At 35.4% G+C, this 22,559-nt stretch overlaps 5 protein-coding genes and 1 long non-coding RNA gene across 8 annotated transcripts in view; 3 read left to right on the top strand and 3 right to left on the bottom strand.

Moving 5' to 3' along the window:
* LOC105160505 (lipid phosphate phosphatase 2-like) overlaps positions 1 to 563 on the bottom strand; it is a 4,594-nt gene extending 4,031 nt beyond the window's left edge. Inside the window, exon 1 of one of the 2 annotated variants that reach the window (XM_011077910.2) lies at positions 110 to 563. The gene's annotated coding sequence lies outside the window, so the exon portion shown is untranslated. The remainder of the gene's footprint in view (positions 1 to 109) is intronic. The other variant, XM_011077918.2, reaches the window with a different exon arrangement.
* Positions 1,974 to 7,184, top strand: LOC105160518 (uncharacterized protein At4g17910). 2 transcript variants are annotated; one of them, XM_011077931.2, is made up of 16 exons: positions 1,974 to 2,070; positions 2,189 to 2,252; positions 2,333 to 2,375; positions 2,499 to 2,614; positions 3,457 to 3,530; positions 3,680 to 3,755; positions 3,846 to 3,935; positions 4,478 to 4,551; positions 4,689 to 4,776; positions 5,020 to 5,146; positions 5,243 to 5,347; positions 5,861 to 5,990; positions 6,081 to 6,132; positions 6,259 to 6,303; positions 6,466 to 6,564; positions 6,668 to 7,184. In XM_011077931.2, the coding sequence occupies exons 1-16, from the start codon at positions 2,033 to 2,035 to the stop codon at positions 6,818 to 6,820; spliced, it is 1,374 nt and encodes a 457-aa protein (XP_011076233.1). In that variant the 5' UTR covers positions 1,974 to 2,032; the 3' UTR covers positions 6,821 to 7,184. The 2 variants fall into 2 exon arrangements, with proteins under 2 accessions (XP_011076233.1, XP_011076242.1); XM_011077940.2 differs by lacking the exon at positions 1,974 to 2,070 and having other exon boundaries at positions 2,333 to 2,389.
* Positions 9,033 to 11,375, top strand: LOC105162071. Its single transcript, XM_020692750.1, has 3 exons — positions 9,033 to 9,470; positions 9,564 to 10,101; positions 10,248 to 11,375. Exons 1-3 carry the CDS (start codon positions 9,080 to 9,082, stop codon positions 11,110 to 11,112), a joined length of 1,794 nt encoding a protein of 597 aa, XP_020548409.1. The 5' UTR covers positions 9,033 to 9,079; the 3' UTR covers positions 11,113 to 11,375.
* LOC110012922 lies at positions 16,419 to 19,508 on the bottom strand. Its single transcript, XR_002288088.1, has 2 exons — positions 19,375 to 19,508; positions 16,419 to 16,737 (listed from the first exon to the last, which is right to left on the bottom strand). It is a non-coding gene; the product is annotated as an uncharacterized LOC110012922 (long non-coding RNA).
* LOC105160531 (uncharacterized protein C24B11.05) lies at positions 18,084 to 20,216 on the top strand. Its single transcript, XM_011077953.2, has 8 exons — positions 18,084 to 18,187; positions 18,519 to 18,596; positions 18,762 to 18,827; positions 18,936 to 19,033; positions 19,140 to 19,265; positions 19,395 to 19,667; positions 19,758 to 19,823; positions 19,920 to 20,216. The coding sequence occupies exons 2-8, from the start codon at positions 18,548 to 18,550 to the stop codon at positions 20,070 to 20,072; spliced, it is 831 nt and encodes a 276-aa protein (XP_011076255.1). The 5' UTR covers positions 18,084 to 18,187; positions 18,519 to 18,547; the 3' UTR covers positions 20,073 to 20,216.
* On the bottom strand, positions 20,448 to 21,831 carry LOC105160542. Its single transcript, XM_011077973.2, has 5 exons — positions 21,488 to 21,831; positions 21,262 to 21,320; positions 21,032 to 21,175; positions 20,799 to 20,872; positions 20,448 to 20,716 (listed from the first exon to the last, which is right to left on the bottom strand). Exons 2-5 carry the CDS (start codon positions 21,307 to 21,309, stop codon positions 20,581 to 20,583), a joined length of 402 nt encoding a protein of 133 aa, XP_011076275.1. The 5' UTR covers positions 21,310 to 21,320; positions 21,488 to 21,831; the 3' UTR covers positions 20,448 to 20,580.

The following is a 22,559-nucleotide window of genomic DNA, read 5'->3' on the forward strand; positions in this document are numbered from 1 at the left end:
AACTGAATCTTTTGATCCTCAACAGTGCCCCCAACAACTACTGGCATTTTCTGTGTGTGTGTGTGTGTGGTGGAGAATTTAATGATGCATAAGGGGAAAATTAATGTACCTTGCAGATATTTTTCTTGGATTGCTGTCAAGGGCTTTAAAATGGGACCCCAACTTGCATCAAATCAAGACTTCTTTTGCTTACAATTATACAAGTTTTAACACTAGAAAGGGTTGCTAAATTGTCACTTAATCCTTGAAAATCGATGCAGATAATGATGATAGCGAACTGTACAGAGTGTGAGAGAGAGAGAGGAAAGTGGAAATTTGAAATGAAGCAAAGAGGCGCTGGGGCGGACGGTTGAGCAATCCTATAATGTCGTTATTCGCTGTAAAAGCTATGCGTATGCAGTTGGAGAGTGGAACTGCACTGCACTGCACTGCACTACAATACAACGACGATGGTATTTTTTTCCCTTTTTGAAATTTATAAAGAATTCGTCAGCATTTGACGCCAGCCGTTAGATTCGTCTACAGTGTTCTGCGCGGCTGATGATGATGGGCCATTCTACACACTCTTCATTTTTTATTATAATTTTTTGATCGGATGCGTCTATCCGTTCTCTATTGTCAAATTGAGGTTTTCTTTTTTTCTTTTTTCTTTTTAACCTTTTTTTCTTGACATTGTCTATATGATTCCCGCTCGATTCCAACGTAACAATCATGCCCTTAACTTTTGTCTAAATAGACCATTTTATTAGTTAATATACCAAATTTATTAATATTATCAAAAATAGAATTAATTAAAAGGTTATATTTGCCTATTATTCATTTGTACTAATTTATTATAAGTCAAATAAATTTTTTTTTAATTAAAATAATTTTTTAAATGTGAAGATATGCCTACTTACATGTATTACTGCACGAAAATATTAAGGGTAATTTGGGTAGAAATGATTTATTTGACTTGCTATAAGTCAGTAATAATTCAATTATGGGTAAATATGGATATTTATTATTTGTTTTTGCTCATCATTAGTAAATTCAGTAGATTTTTACTAAAAATATATGGGTTTAGACATTATTAGATATAATTTTTCAAACTATACGAGATGTACGTATAATTACATAAACTTAAAAGGGCTGCATAATTATTCCTTATTATTATTGTTTTTTTAAATTTCTCTGTTTTTTACAACTCTCGAGTTGTCCATTTTTCTCAACTTTCACAAACTTTTAATTTCTTACAAATTTTTTTACTTTTTTATTCTTATAAATAAAACAAATGAAATTTTTATTTAATTATGCACAGTCAATTTAGTGTGCCACATATCCATGAGTATATAATAAGGCTCCAATTATTTTAATGCATAAGTATGTATAAGAAAATTAATAAAGATTAATATAGTGTTTCCTTTATTGTGTGGGGATCGATATAAAATCAAAATCTTGTACTAATTACTGTTATACTTGAATAATTAATACCACATTGAGAGGTGGTATAAAATATCTCAAGATTACACCAAATATGAATGGTCATCGTACCCTTTGAATTTTGTCTTAATAATGAAAAAATAATAGCAGTAATAATAGTAATAGTAATAATATTGTTATTATTATTATTATTATTTTGTTGTCTATTAAATTTTGTAACAAAGATTCAAAGCTAATTTTTCTATAAAAAATATATAGATATGTCAAAATAAATATTTAATAAAATTTATAAATGATTTTTATTATTAATTTAATAAAAAATAATTCCATCATTATTTAATACGATTATGAAAATAAACGGGCCGTAAGAGAATAACATATGTATATATATATATTCTCATAAATAAAAAAAAGTGTATGATAAATCACAAAATTAGAAGGGTGGTGTGATGTAAGTTGGGCCCCCATAGAGACAAAAAGTTAATAGTGGGCTCAATCTATTTTTATTTTGGATGGACCCAATGCTTTAGCCCAAATTTAATGTCAAAGCATTTACAGCTTTTCTTCTGCAAAATTTTCTCAAGCATTTCGAAACGAAGTTGGCTCATCCATGGACTCCTTCAATCTCAACAGACATCTCAAAGAACAGTAAGTACTTGTCGTTAATCCAGAATCTGCTGATCAATTGACTTGTCTTCACATTGTTAGGCTCCTTGATTTTTGTTCTTATGTGATTTTAATGGAAAAATTCAAAATGTTGTTTCAGATTTGTGAGCAACTTAACGGGATCTTCGAAGCTCGAAATTTTCTTTCTCATCACAAATGTTTCTGTGAGTACTAAGCTATTTTTTTTTTTTTAAAAAAAAAAAGTTAATTGTGATCTTACACGGTTGTGCTCCTGTTTTGCCAGATTTTGATTCTTGTTAGACATGGCATCAGTTGGATCAATTCTGGTAATTATATCGTTGTAAGCTCTGCTAGAAAGTCTGCATAGCGTTGATGTTTGTTGTTTTTCTCGTAGTAATGTTTTTATTGCCCAACATCACTTTTTGATTATGGTCGCTTGGTTTTATCAGCTTCTGCTAAGAAAGATGATAATGCTGCGGGTAGTGGCAAGAGCATGAAAGCGTACTTTGGATCTTTGCTTGTTGACTTTCTCTGCCTTGCTGTTCCTTACATACTATTTGTGACTGTAAGTATTACTAAACAGAAAATATTGTAGAAAAATGTAGTAGCTTACTCTACTCTATGTGATTAGTTTCTGGATTCCAGATTACTAAATGGGTGTAAGGCTACATCTGGGTTCATATTTGGTTTTAGGATAGACTCTACAAGCAGTATTAAATGAAAAATTCATCATAATTAAGAATAAGAAATTTCACAGATAAAGTGTGATGGCATCCAAAAGTAAAAGAATAATACAGAGCCTAAAGTCTATTTTAGACTCAGTAGTCATGTCAGAAACACTAAAATCTGAAGTTAATCTTTCAAAAACTAATGTACTTGGTGGTCAAATAGGGAACAATAATATATTAGAAAACATAACTTGCCTAGTACCAGTAAATAGAGAAAGCTCCAATTTTTGGACTTTAGTAGCAAATGGGAAGCATGTTCTGGTTGCTTGTTGGAAACACCTCACTATTTAAGATGTCTGTGAGAAAAAGTTGGTTTTCATTATTGGCTTAATGGGCTTTCATAGTTGCCTCATAAGTTTGAAAAACATGGGAGAGGAATAATGCTGAATTTACAATATCAAGGAACATGTTTGTTATGCTTGGCTTCCATTTTGCTTGGGTTATTTAAGCACCGGAGACTACTCATTTCTCTATTAAGTTTTGGTAGATGACTTCACTATCCACTAGCAGGGCAAAGTAATTTTGTGTACAAGTGGGTGTTGGTCTGTAAAATGAACGTATCTGGATTCTTGACATTAGTGGTTTATATTGGAGAAGCAGCAGGAGACTGTAGTGATTCTTTATCTCCAGATATGGAAATTGTTTGGTTACTGTAGTTGATATCACTAGTCCATGACAGGTTCTGGCAGAATGGACTTATCAGAACACGTTCGTGATGCTTTTGCAGTTGATCTTCCTGAGAACATTTGAGAGGTAAAAAGTTGTAGCTTAATATTTGTGTTTGGGTGAGTTTTTCCTGATTATAAGTAAGATAACTGGAAGGCTTGAATGATTCTGCATATTGTGCTAAAGTAAATCATGTATGGAAAATTTACATGGAATTAATTTAGTTTTCAAAACAGAAACCGATCTTCATTCTTGCAGGAAGATGACCTAGAAGTCGTTAGGACAAATATATCATCTTATAGGGTTTCCATGGTACGTGGTTAGATGGGCAAGTTACCTAAATTTCTTGTTTGAAATATATTTTTGTTGAAATTTTTTGCTGATGAGTACGACACCATGCAGATGCTTCTTACATGCACCTCTATTTTGGCTGTTGATTTTAAGATATTTCCCAGAAGATATGCGAAAACAGAGGCATATGGCACTAGCTTGGTGAGAACGAATGTGCTGAATTTTGATACATGTGTCTTTGTGATCCAGTCCATTTACTTATAACTATATCTTAGCTTGGTGAAAACTGATGTTCTGAAGTTTGGTTCATATGTCTATCTGATCAAGTCAATTTGCTTGTTACTTTATCCTGTTAATTCATTACATTCTTAGAGCTCCTAATTGATGGGTCATGGGATGGAGTTATAGATGAAACCCGAAAAGTGGAAATTTTGTGTAAGTTTACAATTTTTTACCCTTAAAACTGGTTGATACGTGTGATGTCAAATCATTACTTTAAATTAGAGGTTAATTTGGGAACCATGCCCATAAATTTGTGATACGTGTAGTGTTATTGTCATGCTTATTTACTCAGTAGGGTTCCTCTGATGAAAAAGTGGACCACACATCTTATATTTTACATTATATACTAGTGAAGTCAGAACTTTCGCCCAAGTTTGTGAGGACCTGTTTGATGGATTTGTAATCATGGTCCAGCAATGTGCTACTAAATCTTCCCCTCATTGTTGTTTTGGCCATACCAGATGGATCTTGGGGTAGGTTCATTTGTAGTGGCAAATTCCTTGGTTTCACGGCAGGCGCGTGGCATCTCGAATATGTAAGTACTTTTTTCTGTTTGTTACTGTTCTTTTGTAATTCTTTCAGTTGCCAGTTTCCACTACATTTTCGTTTCAATTATATTTTTGTTAGTTTGTGATAGATCAGGTAATCTCAATTTCTTGTTTGCCAATCCAGGACATTGAGACACACCCTTATTTCGACTAGTCCTTTAATTGTTTTGGGGTTTGCTCGACTTATTTCGACATCAAGTGTAAATTATCAGGTGCAGACCTTCTCTACTATATGCTTTGCTATATATGTTTCCATTATTGTCTATTGGCTGGCGTGATAATCTTGTTGCATGTGCAGATTTGAATGTACGTTTAAAATGTCAAAATAGCATCTGATGTAACTGAAAAATGTTAATAAATAAACTGATTGAAACCAAGAAATTTATTGTGACGTTTTCATTTCACTGTGAAATACAGGACAGGCTTAACAAATGTCTTTTATTTTCTCCCTACAGGTTCATGTTGGGGAATATGGTGTCCATTGGAATTTCTTTTTCACTCTAGCTGCTGTGTCTATCCTCACGTCAATTATTAACGTTCATCCAAAATACTGTGGGATTCTTGGTTCCTTTATCCTCATTGGTATGTTATACAATTTGCTTTATTCACTATCCTATTACAAATGGATAAATTACGTAACTTGTTCATCTAACAGAGGTGAACTATGTGTAATATCAGGGTACCAAGCTTTACTATTAAGTGGGTTTAATAAATATCTACTCTCTGAAGAAAGGGGAACGGACATCTTCAGTCAAAACAAGGAAGGAATATTTAGCATATTCGGTGAGGATCTTTCTGTAAGTAAATAGAAATACCTTGGGTACTCCTTTTGCATGTATCCTTCATTTTTCTAAATCTCTTTACACATAGTTCTTTTCAGGGGAAGGTGAAAAAGGCGGTGAAGTAATGTAAATGGCCTAACCTTTAAGTGACGTATCAAGCGAAATGCAGCTAAAGCTAACTAAAATCTAGCTAATTCAAATTGAGCTTAGCTAATGAACACTCTGTTTTGAGTTGAAAACTCTTAGTGGATTGTATTTCTCTAACCTTTTAAATAGATTGCATCACAGTGGGAGTTTTTCCTAAAGTCTAATGCACACGCATTAGGTGGGATGCTTTTCCAGTCTCACATTCAGCATTGCCCAGTGCCATTTTGAAGACCAACTTATATTTAAACTGATAGCCTCAACAAACAATTTTCAAGATAAATTTGTGTAGATAACCGTCACTTTAGTTCTCCTGAAAATACTTTTAATTATTATTATAATGTTCCCGTCACATTTTTCTTGCCATCAGGGTATTGGGGTATGTATCTTCTTGGTGTCAGAATAGGAAGCCATCTCTTCTTTAGAGACAAACTTGATAGTATCACAAAAACCAAGAAATGGACAAGGACTAGAGTTTGGGCTCTTTGCCTTCTTTTCTGGTACGATGGATGGTTTGGACCTAGCATTTGGTTCTTTCTTCTAAATTACTTGATTTGCTAAGTAGTTCCATTTCCTTCATATTGTCACAGGTCAGTAACTTTGCTTGTGGACTGGCAAGTTGAACCAATATCTCGTCGAATGGTAAATGCAGTCCTCTGACACTTTGATATATCGCATTTCTGCACCTTCTGAGTGACCATCCGTTGTCACTCTATCCCCCGTCCTTTAAAGAGGGAGAAAGATATAACTTTTTAACTTCCGTTGCAGTGTAACTTGGGCTACGTATGTTTCACTTTAGCTTCCAACCTTCAGGTAATTAGACCTTACTTTCTTCATATTTACTTTCAGTTAGAGTTGGTTTAATATGTAGAAATTGTATGAGAGGGGAGGTCTTCTTTTCAAATTGGGACTCGTTGACTTGCTCATCTATATGCTTCCTCTACATCTTAGCAATAACTAAAATCTAATTTCCAGGTGCTAGCCATACTAATGATGTCTGATTATGTATCGGGATGCAAGAGTTCAGCTCTAGAAGATGCACTTAATCAAAATTTACTGGCAACTTTTCTTCTGGTTAGAGAAAGTACCCCGATTATTATTACACTGCAGAACAATCTTATGTTTTCGTTGGATCAAGAGGCTTACTAGATGCGATTTTTTGTCTTGACATGTACAGGCCAACATCCTTACAGGATTGGTGAACTTGTCCGTTGACACCCTGTCTGTATCCTCAACCTCAGCTCTGGCTATCCTGTTCGCTTATGCATTCGTTTTATCTTTTGCTGTTGGACTTGCTGGTTTTCTTGGCATTAAGTTTAAGTTCTGGTAGTGATTGGTAAGACTTGTTTGATTTCTCTTCTTTGTCCAGAAACTGTAACGTTAACTATGCTAGAATGATTTACGATCTCATGTAGCCCTACTGCGCCTCATTGATCGCAATGTGATTCAGGCCTAATCATCCTTCCAACTGCAGAATTACAGTGTTGATTAGTCCGTACTGGTGGATGGAAGTAAAGAGAGAGGAGTACTCAAAAAACTAATTCTTTATCTACTAAAAATACAACGATTCATAATTCTCCAGAAATACCGAATTTCTTTGTTTGTAGAATAGGAGTGGATGTATATATATCCATTGTAATTGTATTGGGTGCATAGTCAAATTATCAATCAGCAGAAAATAATTGATCCCTTCATTTTTTTGTAACAAGGAAAACACGTTTTTGATGCTTCCAAAAGCAAAAAAAAAAAAAAAAAAAGGATCGTTAACAATGAAAAGATTGATTATAGCTAAAAATACGTCCAAAATGGGGCTTTGGACGTTAAAATATATTCATCAGCTTATTAATTCTCACTACAGAACAGAAAGCCTAAAACGACAAATAACTTTTACCTGAGTGGGCCGGCCCACCTACTCTTCTACACACTAATCCTCGCGTACGAAACATGAAATTAATCAATTTCACCCATCTTATCTGTGTATTTACGAAAAGTTGAAAATGATATGTGTGTGACTGTCACTTCCATATTTCAAACATTCACTCACCTTTCCTGCCCCATTCTCTACGCCTCAAATTAAACTCATCTTATACAACCCTAAATTACAACTCTTCTTTTGAGATTGTTATAATTATAAATATATTAGTCGTTGTTTCTGTGTGTATATAATAAATAATATTTTATATTTTAAAATATATTATGAATAAAAATATACATTATATTTCTAAAAAAAATAGAAAGAAAGAAAGCAACAAAGAAACAAAAAGAAAATCAATTTAGGGATATCATTATCATAACAATAAAATTGGTATTGCAGTGTCATAACCGTTATTTGTGAGAGAAAAAGACATTTTCTTTTTATATAGTATAGAAGAGATATCCCTTGTGACAATGCAATATAAGTGGTATGTTTTAGACGATCATTAAATTAAGAAAATATATATCATTTTTTAAAAAATGATGAGATATTTATAATTATAACAAATTTCAAAAGAATATATTCGAACAAATTAATAATTTTTGCTTAATTCCACAAAGCTACCAGAAACCTAAAGTTGAAAAGAAATGTTACGTTACTTGGACAACAATGTACATATGTAGATTGAAATTTTAATATAACAGAATGATGAAATTGAAAAAAAGGGAAAATCTTATTAGAAAAGATATAGAAGTAAAAGAAATAGGTGGGATGAACAATAAGATGCAAAAATCAAAGGCAAGTAAAAGGATTGTAGTATGAGAAAAGAAAGTGAATGGAAGGTAAGAAATAAGAAAAGGGGAATGGAAGCAAAATCACCTGACCAACTCACCAACCCTGCACAATATCATGTCCTCACCCACCCCCTACCATACCCAAACTAGCTGTCAACCCACATGAATTTCCATTTTACCCACAGTTTTTTCAGATTTATTTCCTTTCCACTTCCAATTATCTCTACACTGTCTTTACTTTACAACGCAGCCCCACCTTTTCCCTCATTATTCCCATACTCTACCCACATAATGTTGGTAATTTCTAACAAATACTCATCTTCTCAATCTTCCATAATTCCAATTTACAAACCAATATTCTTTTCATAATAAAATAACTCTATTATTAACTATTATCAAGATTCAACCTTTATTTAAATATTCCTCCTCAATTATTCACCTATATATATATATTTGTACATTTCAAGAAAATAAATCATTGAAATTGGGATCATATTAATGTATGGTTGTCAACAGGGAAAATACAGAATGAGGGGTGTGGAATGGATAAATACATATTTACATGTATGCATGTGAATGTATACGTATCTATACGTGCATATATAATTAACTTAATAATTTATTATTATTAAAAAAGAAAAGAGAAAGGAGTAATTAAATATATAAATATAAAATTGGAAAACAGCTGGAGTAAGCAACAAGTATAAAATCAGGAACGAGTCCAAACAGCACATCTCCTTTCACCATTTTCTCTCTCTTCCCCCCTTTTTCCAACTATGGAGGCCCCACCACCACTCTCAGCCGCTGCTCCGCCCCTCCCAGCCTCTACCCGCCGCTGGTTGACCCGCCGCCACCTCAACCCCCACAGAAGCTCCGCCTCATGTGCAGCTACGGTGGGCATATAGTCCCCCGCCCCCACGACAAGACTCTCTGTTACGTCGGTGGAGACACCCGCATCATCGTCATCGACCGCCATACTTCACTCTCCGACCTCCATCACCGCCTCTCCAAAACCCTCCTCCATAACCAATCCTTTTCCCTGAAATACCAACTGCCCAACGAGGACTTGGATTCCTTAATCTCTGTTACGACAGATGAAGATCTTGAGAACATGGTGGAAGAATACGACCGCCTTAACAGTGCCGGTGGGGGGTTGAAACCCGGCCGCCTTCGCCTATTCTTGTTTCCAAAGACATCGTCCAATATTGAACAGCTTCTTGTGGAGACCGCGTCGACTAAATCGGATGACTGGTTTTTCAACGCTCTCAATGGTAAGGCAAGTACTTTATCCGTGGCTGCCAGTGATCGTGGGTTTTCGGAAACTTCCTCGGTTAATTGTCTTCTTGGATTGGATGATGATTTAGTGGGAAAGGCGGCGGCCGTGGGGAAGGATCCAGAGGCCCAGACGGAGGCGTCGAAGATCGGTGGAAATGGAAACGCAAACAGCGTTGCTAATCATGATGTTCACTCTGTCCCTGATTCTCCAATGCTGGAAACGACGTCGTCCTTTGGGTCTACCTCGAGTTCTCCGTCCATGGCGAATTTGCCACCAATAAGGGTTCACGTGGAGGAGAATCCAAAGGTGGGAGGGTTGGGAATTGAGGAGCAGTTTCAGCAGATTAGTGTGGGAGCTACCGGAAATGTAAATTTGGTGTTGCCGCAGAAACAGGAGGAGGTTGGGGGTTTTGTGGCTGCTGGTACGGTGGTTTCCGGCGTACCAGTGGTGGTTGGTGGTGATTATGCAAATCGGGTTTTTTCTGATGATGAAAGATCAGATCATGGTGGGTACAGGAAGACACAACAAATTCAGCCCCAGGTACAATTGCAGCCTCAGCAGGTTCCTCAGTTTCAGCATAAACAAACTGCTGCCGTTGATTTACCTTCTCCAGATTCAGTTTCAAGGTACGCTGTTGAAAGATTTGGTAAATTGATCTTTAATTTGAGATCTTTATTTATGAATTTAGTTGTGTTATATTTTTCCGGTGATTTTCTGTTCAATTCTTCGAGTAGAAACTATCTCAGTTGGTATTGTGATGTGCTTGGTTCAGTGAAGGAAGCATGTCAAATCCATTATCTAGGCAGAGGCAAGCTATGTATCAAGAATCAGTTATGCAAATTCAGTGTGGAAACACCAGGGTTACTGCAAATCAGGCTGATCTCAAGACTGGGGATCAAAATAACACCACTAAGGTTCAGATGCAGCCGCAAGTTCAGGAATCTGGCTATGTGTTATCAACACAGTATGATCAAAATCATCCTCAATTGCATCATCCGCAACAGTTTGTTCATGCTGGCAACCAATATATTCCTGCTAGAGCTGTGCCGATTGCTTCTTATTACCCAATTTATCCTTCCCAGCAGCAACACCATCCGCACCAGCAGATTCTTGACCAGCAGTACCCATTTTACTTCGTGCCCGCCAGAACCACCCAGGCTTATAACTTGCCTGTGCAGCAGCAACCCAGTTATAGCGAATTGGCTCCATCAGCTCCTTCTAGCCGTCCCCAGACGCCGCCTCCTGCTAGCCTGCCCCCCCATGCGGCTTACAATCAGGCAATAAATGCTGCTTCATCCAAACCTGAAATGGCTGCTGCAATGTATAGAACAGCAGCTGGAACAGCTCCACAATTGGTCCAGATCCCATCCAGCCAGCACCAAGCACAATATGTTGGTTTCACTCAGATTCATCATCCGTCTCAGTCAATTGCTCCATCTTCAGCAGCCAATTCTAATTATACTTATGAATTTGCTGATCCTACACATGCTCAAATGTACTATTCTCAGCCTTTGCCACCTCAGCTGGCTGCTCAGTACCAAACCCTGACATCAGCCCCTGCAATGGCCGCCCATGATGCTTCGGCTCAGCTTCCTACGGAGAACATCAAGCAGCAAGTTAGAACTTTGCAGCCATGACAGGTGAGTTGGACATGGATAAACAATTTTGCAGCAGTGGGTTGGATTAATCTTTGGAGTTTATATTGCGATGTGTGTCTTATTATTCTTATTGGTTTGTGGTATGTAATTTTAATAGGTAATAAGGAACTCTGGTGTTTTATCTTCTTTCTCTTGTGTATGTCATTGCTCTTCTCAAGTGAAAATGGATGCTGTCTGATATCATACTGTAAAATTTCAACCTCAAAAAGTTACTTGCCCCCCCTATATATCAGTTTCGAACAGAGTATCTTTTAGTCTAGTTATTTCGGATGCATCCTCGTTTCTGCAGCGATCATACTAATCTATCCAATGGGCTTGTTTATTTTCTCTATAAGCTCGTGTCAATTTTGACGAACTATGTGTCTCGTTTAATAGGCAATCATTTCATATGGCTTAATAAGCAAGATAGTCCCAAGCTTCATGTAGTGATTACATACATTAAATTCTTGGCCTTCTATTATATAGGATATTCATGCCAAGTTTTGGAATGGGATCTACTGAGAACTTATGGTTCTTGGACACTGCTGCATATGTCTTCTGGTTTTTGTTTATCAATATATTGCACTGGAGGAAGCGAGGGCAGAATGACGTGTTCTTACTGATGAGATTATCCTATGCCACTGGGCTTGTTTTCACTTTTATAACACCACAGTTCATGCTATTTATCCCTAGTAAGTAATGCTGCTTCATCACAAAATGTCATCTGTCCATACGGTTTGCGCATGTTAGTAACTTCATTAGATTCATGTTACTTGACTGCCTTTTTGTACTGTCATCTTATGATTGCAATCATGCTTTGAGCACCTTTATGTCTCACATGAATATTGCTGTGTGAAGCTTCAGTTTTGGTGATCTGTAAAGGGTTCTTGTAAACACATTCCTCGTAGGTCTTGCTTTGCTTTTCAATCTTATGACTAGCTTTCGTGTCTCTCTCCTTGTCGTAAAGCAATATTGCTACTCTCTTGAAAGCTGAGTTTGTTATCCCTGGATTGTTAAGACGGCCATTTAACTTTGTACAAGGATCTTTATCTGCTCTGTTGATATAAATATATATATATATATATATATATATGTAATATAAAGATGGGGTTGCTTATCTCAGAAATCAGGCTTCTTCCTTCTCTCCTCATCTTTTTTGCTGATGTTGCATGTTCCATCTTGTAATGATTGGTAGTTAGCATGGAAGTTGAGTATTTATGTTTGCCTGCAACCAAAGCGATTGAATATTTTACTGCTCATAGCTTTACTTTCTTGGTAGTCTTTCTTTATCCGACATCTTTGAATCACAGGCAAAATAGACGCTTTCTGTACTTTTTCTTCCTTTTTAGAACAACTGAATTTTCTTTGTTCTGTTTCTTGTCAGCTATGATATGAAGTCTTTAGATGTATGAATGCATTTTCTAACTTATGATAATACAATTTCTTGTTTGGAGAAGGATTGCAAATATAACATCCCTCTCTTTTCTTTAAGAAATATGAAGTATGGTCTATTACACTAAGTGGTCGAACCGATGACCTTCTGATTATTCGTCGGACGCGTGTTTGACCACCACTCTCCCTTCTCATCCGACGGTCCAGTCCATCGAAGAATTTGAATGTCAAAATCTCAACCCTCCATTAGTTGATTAAATCGATGCAATGCCTGGAGGGGTTGCTGATTTTTCATTAAACACCCTGCTCTGATCTCTTCATACATTAATTGATCACTGATTTTCATGTGATTCTACAGTGACTTTTGCAGTAGTGTCTTATGCTTTGTGTGTTGAGTAATTAAGAATTAGTAGCAGTAACTAGGGATTAGTATATGGGTTAAAGGGTACGAGGAATCTGTCATTTCCTACGGAGAAAAAAGAAAAAGAAAACAAGCGAGTATAGATTCTTCTGACATTGAAAAGCTGAAACATCTGACCCATCCCACAAGCTCTGACCATATGTCTGAGCATTTAAAGCAGTTTGAAAATGCCGACTACCGTACTAGTGTAATAGACCACTTAGTGTAATAGACCATACTATATATTTCTTAAAGAAAAGAGAGGGATGTTATATTTGCAACATGTACATACGGTTATTATGATGAATAGTCTACGACTATATAGGATTTCTTTATGATTTCATATAGTAAAGAAAAATGGTAATTAGACATTGTTCAGTGATGTTTCTTCGTCTCTTGTTGTTGCTTTCTCATGAAAGTTTTTTTCTGTTTGTATCCAAATTCCATTGATTTTGGTAAGTGTCTAATACTTGTGCAATGGCTGCTATGATGAGAGCTTTCGTGGAAGTGAAGGTAAAAGTTGTTAGGGTTGGTGTAGGGCTGCATTTGGTACATGAAAGGTCATTTTCCCCTAAACAACGGATAATTGCCAGCCTAAATAGACATTATTCTTGGACGCTTTTACAAACAAATGGGCAGGATGGCGATAACTGTGATTTTGGTGGTCCTCAAACATAGTTGTTTATACAGTTTTGGTCTTTAAATAATTTGAGGTAGCAGTTTAGTCTTTAAACTGTTATCTTTTTGGCAATTTTGCAATTTCATGAATAAAATTGTTCAAGTTAACGAAAATTTCATTGAAAAAAAAAATTAGCCCTTTTCCTCCCTTTTTGTATATAATGCAATTTCTAGACATATATGTAATGCAAAAAAGAACATCCATACTGAAAAATAAACATCCATGAATTAATTAAACATCAATACAATCAAAACAACATTCCTTGAAGAAAATAAGGGTAATGGGTGTTTTGGACAAAAGTTTGAAAAATATAACAAAATGAAGGGAATATCGCTATTTTTTTAACATAACAATTTTATTAATAAAAGGACTAAAAATGATAAAAAAAAATAACTAATAGATTAAGGATTAAAATTGTAACCTGAAATTATTGGGAGACCAAAATTGTATTTATCCTGGTAGGTTTTTTTCATTTTTTTTGATATGGTGGCAGGATGGTGAGTTACTTCTCATCACTCCGTGTGAAATACTCTTTTAAGACAGTTGTAAGTGCATTAACTTGCATTTATATCGTGGTATGGACTATACCTTCCATAGAGTGGGACTTGACGTCTAAACCCAAAAGCCTAAATGAAGTTATGATCTTTCATAAATAACATAAATAAGTATTCATCAAACGAAAGCAACTATATATTTAGTTTAATGAAAGAAAGGGAAACCGGTGAGCTACGACAAATTTTAGTCAAGCTTTGGCAAATGCGTGTAGCCAACCGACTGCTCATCTTCAACTTCTCGCTTTCTTTATTCTATTTTTTTCTTCAACTTTTTATTTATTCCTTTTGTCCACTATTGTCATTTGACTACCTCATATATATATATATAAAAGAAGGACGATCAGTTGATTTGGTTTTAAAGAAAGATTGCAAGGGATCATTTATACCATCACAAAAAATCTAAATTTAAATTGAGTTCGATCGAACCAAATCAATCACGAAGTAAGCGTATATATGATTGGTCACTTTTTTTGAACCGTACACCAATCATATGATAAATGTATTAGACTTATTATATAATTGATGCAAATTTAATTGCACCCGAATTAGAATTAATCATACCGTCACATATAATTTGAGGATCAAAAAGAAGGTTGAAGGATGTTAAATATAGTATAAGTTGTAGAAATGGTGTTCAAAATGTGGATCACGGGCTCAGTCTTCAAGTCTTCAGTACCACCACTGATTGTGGCGGGTCTACATATCTTTCCATTCGATCCATCTCTCTTGTAAAAGATTGCACCAACTGCAACTTTCTTTTCAGGAAAAAAGAATATATATACATATATATAGATAGATAGATAGCCGAAACTAGTGGAGTAAATTCAGTGGAATTTATAAATGTGATCAAGGCCTTTTAACATAAAAAGAAACAGGAGCGAATGGGCTAAAACTTTAGGGATGGAATGTTCAATATCCAACATGGAGCAGTGAAAAGCTAAATTGAGGTTGAAAAAGACGAGCAAATAGGACAATTCAAAAATAAGGAAGAACCCTTCAAATAAATCTTGTCTAAAGGGGTCCATTCCCTTTCGAATATTTGAATGACAAAGGCACCAAGAAGTGGGATATTTTAGCTGAGGGATATCTATACATGAAGATTTTCGGTCATATCCCATCAATCTCCAATTCCCACTTGTTTATAAGATATGCAGAATGCGACTCCTGCTAAATCCCATTAAATTCCCACTTGCGAAAACAACTATAATCCCGTTTCATAACACAAGTTTCTTTACTGAGGCTTATGCTTAAATTCCATTAATTGGGTATCAAATTCCATTATTAGTATTGGATACGTATATGAGTGTCAATGACTCAATTCTCCTACTTTATCAATATGAAATTTGAATCTGATATGTATCTGATTGTGGCGTTATAAATTTGTCCTTAGATTTCTTATGAAACCAGACTCTTGGTGGAAAATTCTTACCTAGACCGAGTTTGGCCAGATTGAATTGTATAGTCAGTGTAATACACTTAGGTGTGATTGATTTAATTTGATCAAATTTGATTTAGGTAAGAATTTTCTAACTCTTTGATTTCATTATCCCAACCAGTTGACTTAGGAAGTAATTAGGAGGAGATAAACTTAATACCAGGCAATTGCAGGTTGAGAGCAATTGGGAGGGAACCATCATGCCTGCTCCACAACTGCAAAAACTGAACTGGACTTCAACAGATGTCTTGCGAAAATCAATGGCAATTGGCATGCATTCGTTAAGAATTTCAACTTTTTACCTGAAACAAGTAAGAGTCAAAATTCCCTATGGAGAGAGCGTACCTAAGAAAAAAGAGATTCTGGTAATTGGTACATGTTTTGTTAAATCAGCCACAAGAATCATGTTCCTCTCGACTTTTATCCAGACTATAATAATATTATTTGATAGCACTATACAAGGAAAGCATGCACAATTTTATTATTCGGATCACGTCCTGATTAAGGGCTATCTGCCCCCTATAATTGCAAGATACTAAAACAGAAAAAGACTGAACTCACGGTTCCTAAATTACTCATAGAAGCTTCACGAGGAACTAAGTTCATGTATGGTGCATACGTTTCTTTCAAAAGAAGTAGAATACAATTCCTACATGAAGATTTTGAGTTGTGGGGGTTTTGGACAAATATCTTCGCAATCCGAAAAATTGCGATCCATGTACTACTATTTACCTGACATTCCAAAGAACTTGGGAAGGAAAGACGTGGTTAAGGTCTCTATATATCCCAAGTAAATCCAATAATTTAGGGCAAACAAAAAACAAGAAGAAGAAGAAACTCTAGTAATTAATGAATTAACTTCTCTTGATAGAATTTACAAAATAACAAAGGTTGTGAAAACTTGAGTCTTGAGATGTCTTATGCTATTATAGCAACATGACTATCTTAAATAATTGGATCGCTTTATAAGGCGGCCCAATAGGCCGTGGAAACATTTAGTCACGAGCTTTAAGTTTGATTTGATTTATAATTCAGGCTATCAACAAACTGGACTTTGATCCGAACTCTACTTAGGCCTGGATTTACCTTTTCTGTTGGATCCTTTTTTCCACTTGATCTACAAAGGTCCGAGCGGGCCGCGTCCAAATAAGAGCCCAATTCGTCTCTACAAGAAAGGAGAGCCGTGATGCAAATTCAACCAATTAATTGGTATTTTGGCTTGGATCTGATTTCTTGGTACTGAAAAATTTTTCAGGAAAATGATAAAGCGCTAAACAGTAAACTATACATAAATAAATAATTACATAATATATAAATGTGTATATATAATGATAGTTATAAACAAATTAGCTTAATCGCACTTACAATGAGATTTATCAAAGTGAAATGGTGTCAGTGAAACAGAAATACCTAATATTTGATTGAGATAAACAGTGTAAATGAAAGGAATATAAATGCATGATTTCATTTTCAGTAGCTATCCCATTAACGTGGTATCCGAATACATGCACAAGTGAGATGCTGATCAAACAATTTGACAACTAAATGGAATATGTTAGTATTATTCTAAAACACTGATAAAATCAATGTACTTACATATTCTATTTATGATTGATTGATAAAATCAAGTTCGTCCAAACAATGGTTATTATTGGCTTATAAAAAATCAAATTTGTAATATTAGTGAACAGTGAAATTCAACTAAAATTTGGCAGTAGAGTAAGACATAATTGGGGATCAGAACTTAATTTAATAAGCTAAATATTAAAAGAAAATTAAACATATGTAATTCCCTAAACCAAATCATATAGCTGGAGCAATGTTTGCCTTAATTTTACTTTAATGCCTAGAAAAGAACAGATGCTTAGCTGCAAATACTCTTGCCAAATATTCTTATCCAAAGTCCATTATTTTTCTTTAACAAATTAAAGAATAAAACTATACCAAGTGGAAACACACCCATCACGCAGTTTCTAATCAAATCAATATAATTGAATCCACTTGTCTCAAATCATCAATTATTATTTCTCAAACACGTTCCACTATTTCTGAATCTACAATTTTATAGACCTAAGTAGACAGAGGTGGCAAACATCCATTGGACCACACATTAAACATTCTTAGTTAATTAATATAATCTCTGGTGCGAGGGTGGGGAGTTATGAACTTTTCATCTACACTATGTTTATTTCCAAACAGGAAGTAGATAATAGATGGAGACCTAATACTCAGAATACATCTATTGAAACAAATATTAATTTGGATAAATGCTCATATATATATATATATATATATATGTGTGTGTGTGTGTGTGTGTGATATGTGTGTTTGTGTATTAATTTGTTTAAAAGCGGTTTATATGCATTAATTAATTAGAAAACGACCCATAACGACATCTGTGAAAAATTCTTGGAAACAGTTGATCAACAAAAGATGCTCAACACATCAGCAGTTGCATGGTATAATTCTAGCCTCTAAATATCCTTTATGGTGGTGCTTGATTCCATTAACAAAACATGATCTCATTCTCATCTTTTGTTATATATAAATAGATATACCCTCCATGCCTGATAGTCCATTGTGCAACCAAGAGCCCCTTTCGAGCTTTCTTTAAGGTAATTTATGATGCTTTATTCATTCCCAGTTTTCTTGTTTCTTCCTCTCCCATCCAAGTTCCTACTTAAGTTTTGTCAAAGGATTTGATCATAGCATATACCATCTAGTATTACACATTGATCTAAAACTCGAAAATTTCTGAACATTTATTCACATAGATACATGACCTCGTATTTTTAGTTTGTCTGTTTCTTTCCTAGCATATATTCCCTATATTCTTTTGGCATGTGCATATAGTAATTTTCTATCCTAGGTTCTTCGAGGGTGTCAACATATATCTTCAGAATAACATTTTACTTTGAGAAGTAAAATGTGAATTAATTTCTTCAGGAACAACTTCATCTATAGTTCGACTGAAAATGGAAGCTGTCGGGGACAGTGGTGCTAAATATGAGTGCTTGCTCTTTGGTACATCACTAATCCTTCTCTATTTATCCTCCCCTTAGTATTTGTTCATCCAAATTAAAATTACAATATCAGTTTAATGGTTGAAAATTAAGGGAAGATTTTTTTTTCCCGATCAAAGGGGAAGATCGTATATGATGAATTTCATAATCCTTCATCTTTTCTTAGATATGGATGACACTTTGTACCCTTTGAGCTTGGGGATCAACCTGGCCTGTCGCAAGAATATAGAAGGTAAAGTTCTTGCATACCACCAGTCATTGTAATCCTAAATTGTTGTGATAGATTATGAGTTTATGATGATTGATAATGAACGCATGCATGGTTTCGCTTAATTTGCAGAATATATGTTGCATCACTTGCAAATTGAAGAAACTGAAGTCCCTAGGATGTGTTTGGAGTTGTACAAAGAATATGGAACAACAATGGCTGGTCTTAAGGTATATATAAACAAGGCAGAGATATATATTGATCAAGATGATCCAAGGTAGATGGCTTTAATTTCCATAGGCCACTTAGAACTTATGCCTTTGTCATTTCTTGCAGGCACTTGGATATGAATTCGATAACGATGAGTTTCATGCTTATGTTCATGGTAGATTACCCTATGAGTTGCTAAAACCTGATCCACTGCTACGAAATCTGCTATTGTCCATGCCCCAACAGAAAATAGTATGCGAAATTCAAATATTTGAACTTATTTTGGAGGGTGGGGTGGGGATAAATGTTCAAATTATTCAATTCAAGCAGACATGTAGGTAAATGGCAAATCTTAAAGTACCTGTTATTTTCTGGCTGCAGATCTTCACGAATGCAGATGAAGCACATGCAGCTCAAGTGCTCAGTAGGTTGGGCTTGGAAGACTGCTTCCAAGATGTTATTTGCTTTGAAACTCTTAACCCTCCCATGGAACCTGTTAAATGCATAAACGGAACGTATGAAGAAGAGCCTCAGGATGCCACTGAGACAAGGAAGAATGAAGAATCGAGTTTTAAGACTAAAATTTTGTGCAAGCCTTCATTAGAAGCCATTGAAGCTGCCATCCGTATCACAAATGTTGATCCAAAGAAAACAGTTAATTCCAAAAAATACCTAATTAACACATTCAATTCAACTGCATAGCATAGCGAAAGACTGAAGGGAGTTTCTCTTTTTCTTTCTCAGATATTCTTTGATGATAGTGTTCGTAACATTGCCAATGGAAAAGCAGCTGGTCTTCACACTGTAATTGTAAGTTAAGAAAAAAATTAGCACATACAGTAACCAAATTCCAATGTTATGAGAAATCCTGCTTCATATTTGACCTGATTGGATACCAAAATGCAGGTGGGAAGATCAACTCTGGTACCAGGTGCCGATCATGCTTTAAACAGCATACATAATATAAGAGAAGCCTTGCCTGAGATATGGGAAGATGAAGGAGAGCATTTGGAGCAAATAATCCAATCGCCTGTGGTAGAAACTGTTGTTCGAGCGTAAATCAGATTACACATTTAATAGGTGTGCTAAGAAGCAGCAAACTGATGTTAAACGTCTATGACGTGAAGGAGACTGCTTACCTGAGATATGTTAGTAAAATGCTTGTTGATTAATAAAATTATAGGGTGTGTGCGAAGATGATCAGCATAATGACTTTGTAAGCAACTTATCATAACAAATCTGCAACTAGCATACTTCTATCCTGTGTGCCCTTAGTGATTCATACAGCCAAAATTACATCTATATGCATCCAATATCTCATGTAATTCGTAAAAATTAAAACACAATTTCAGTATCTTGAAATCCTAACTCACTTGTATAAGCATTGATATCCTGATTGAAATTCAGTAAAATGACAGAGGAATTAATCGCAAACCACTCATGCAGTACCAGTGCCATATTTAGGTCATACTGATACTACAACTAATATACTGCAACAGGTGCTTGAATTGTTCCAGGGGTAAGCTGCAGATTTGGATCTTCTGTTTATCCCTTGTCATACATTATCTCAGGATCCACCATGAATGTTCTCTAGTAGGTACTTAGCATTGTTCAAAAGAGCATCAATCTCCTCATTAGCAGCATCAAGTAAGCGAAGTTCCTTGATCTCCCCCTGCCACTTTTCCATCTGTTCCTTGTGTATTCTGTCAACAAATAAGAGTCATAATATGTAGGAAATCCTCATTTCCAGTAACTCGAAGCCAGTTTTTACTTCTTTTTACTTACAAAATCATCCGTTCTTCAAATTCATTGCTCAGTTCCTTTAGCATTGACTTCCCTGATTCTAGCAGCTCGGACACCTTTACAAAAAGCAATCAGAGGCATACATATTCCAACAAAATTGTTCCAGAAATTCACGTATGAAGTATATATCAAACAAGGTATTTCTTGAGAGTCGTGGACTCTCCTGTTCAGATGAAAACTACAAAATTTTCAGAACCGACATTTGTAGAATTTACCATTTGAGTGAAGTTATTGATCTTCTCGAGAATGTGAGCAATCTCCATCTCCACTTGTTCGGAATTCGAAGCTCTTGGATCGTTATCTTCACCAGGAACCTGTACAATCGATCCACCTTCCACCAAGGTCTCCTTATCCTCCACCTGTCAGTAATAGGATAACAAAATATACTCCTGATCTCTTCTCGACATCTAAATGCTTGTAAAGAGCGGCAGGGCATAAGACATACAGAAGCTTTCATGCGTTTTGCCATTCCACTGACACCTTCGTTTTCCATTGGCAGTGAAACTTGTAGATATTGGAAGGAAGAAGTATAAATAATCTCATCTTCCTTAAAAAGCAATTTTAAATAATGCATTATGTATAGACATATATAAACAAAAATGGGCAGCAAAACACCAAACCAAAAACTCTCAAATCTAAAGTTCGACTGTAAATTCGAATTATACAATTACCAGAAAAAATCAGCAGTGCGAATGATAGTTTGGGGGTCTCTGTGAGTGCGTGTGTGTGTCTAGAGAGAGAGAGAGATGCATCTGCAGGAGCGAAGAAGAGAAGCGTCGAGTATGGCGCCGATTAAACAAATGTCTCACTCCGGATTCATAAAACGTGTACTCCAATGATAGTCCTTGCTCTCGGTTGGTTTCACGCATTGCTTGACGTGTGGAATACGAATCCGGGTATCCGGGCTCATCTAGACCGAGTGAAATCTATTGTACAAGAGTATCCTTGAAGGTTTTTTTTCCATTGCAGCAGTCCAGTTTGAGTCGTAAAACATCATACGTTGCAACCTAACGGCATCCCCAACCATTTTTAATATTTGAATACACAATAAATCACATAGCACAATCAACTCCAAACTCTTATTTATACATATATACAAGCGTAAAGGTATTTTCTAGTGCAATACGCCGTAATGCATTTCAATTCACGTGAACATAGTAGCAAATAAAATAGTTGATTGACAATACGTAGAAGTGTTCTACATGTCACAAGCTAGGAAATACAAAACACATAATACTTCTACACGCCTATTCTCTATGCACGAGTGATCTCGTCAACTACCAATCTCCAACATATTTTGCTTACCAACTTTATCAAAGTCACATAATATCATAACCACAATGATAACAAATAAGAACACCGCCAAATTGTAATATTTTTCTTATCTTGTTTTGCTCAACTTAGTTGGATTCGTAGCTTATCAATTTCAGCAACCTTCTTCTCGTAACTATTGATCTTCTTCAATAAATTAGGAATTATAACCACACTACAATCACACATAAAGGGATCTATCCATTCGAAATATCACAATAACCATCCTACACACAGAAAATAAAGTGGTTAGCAAATTATTTCTAATCACATATTATTAAACGATAATATTCAAAATAATAAAACAAGTTGGACATTACACATTTGACCCTTAGCAACCTCGGAAACGACATCTGGGGTTTGCGTTAGTCCAAAACGTCTTAGTCACAACGGCATTGCTACAGAAATAGAAGTTAGGGACAGTTCGTAAAT

Source organism: Sesamum indicum, linkage group LG1 (genome assembly GCF_000512975.1).
Source record: "Sesamum indicum cultivar Zhongzhi No. 13 linkage group LG1, S_indicum_v1.0, whole genome shotgun sequence".
NCBI lineage: Eukaryota > Viridiplantae > Streptophyta > Magnoliopsida > Lamiales > Pedaliaceae > Sesamum > Sesamum indicum.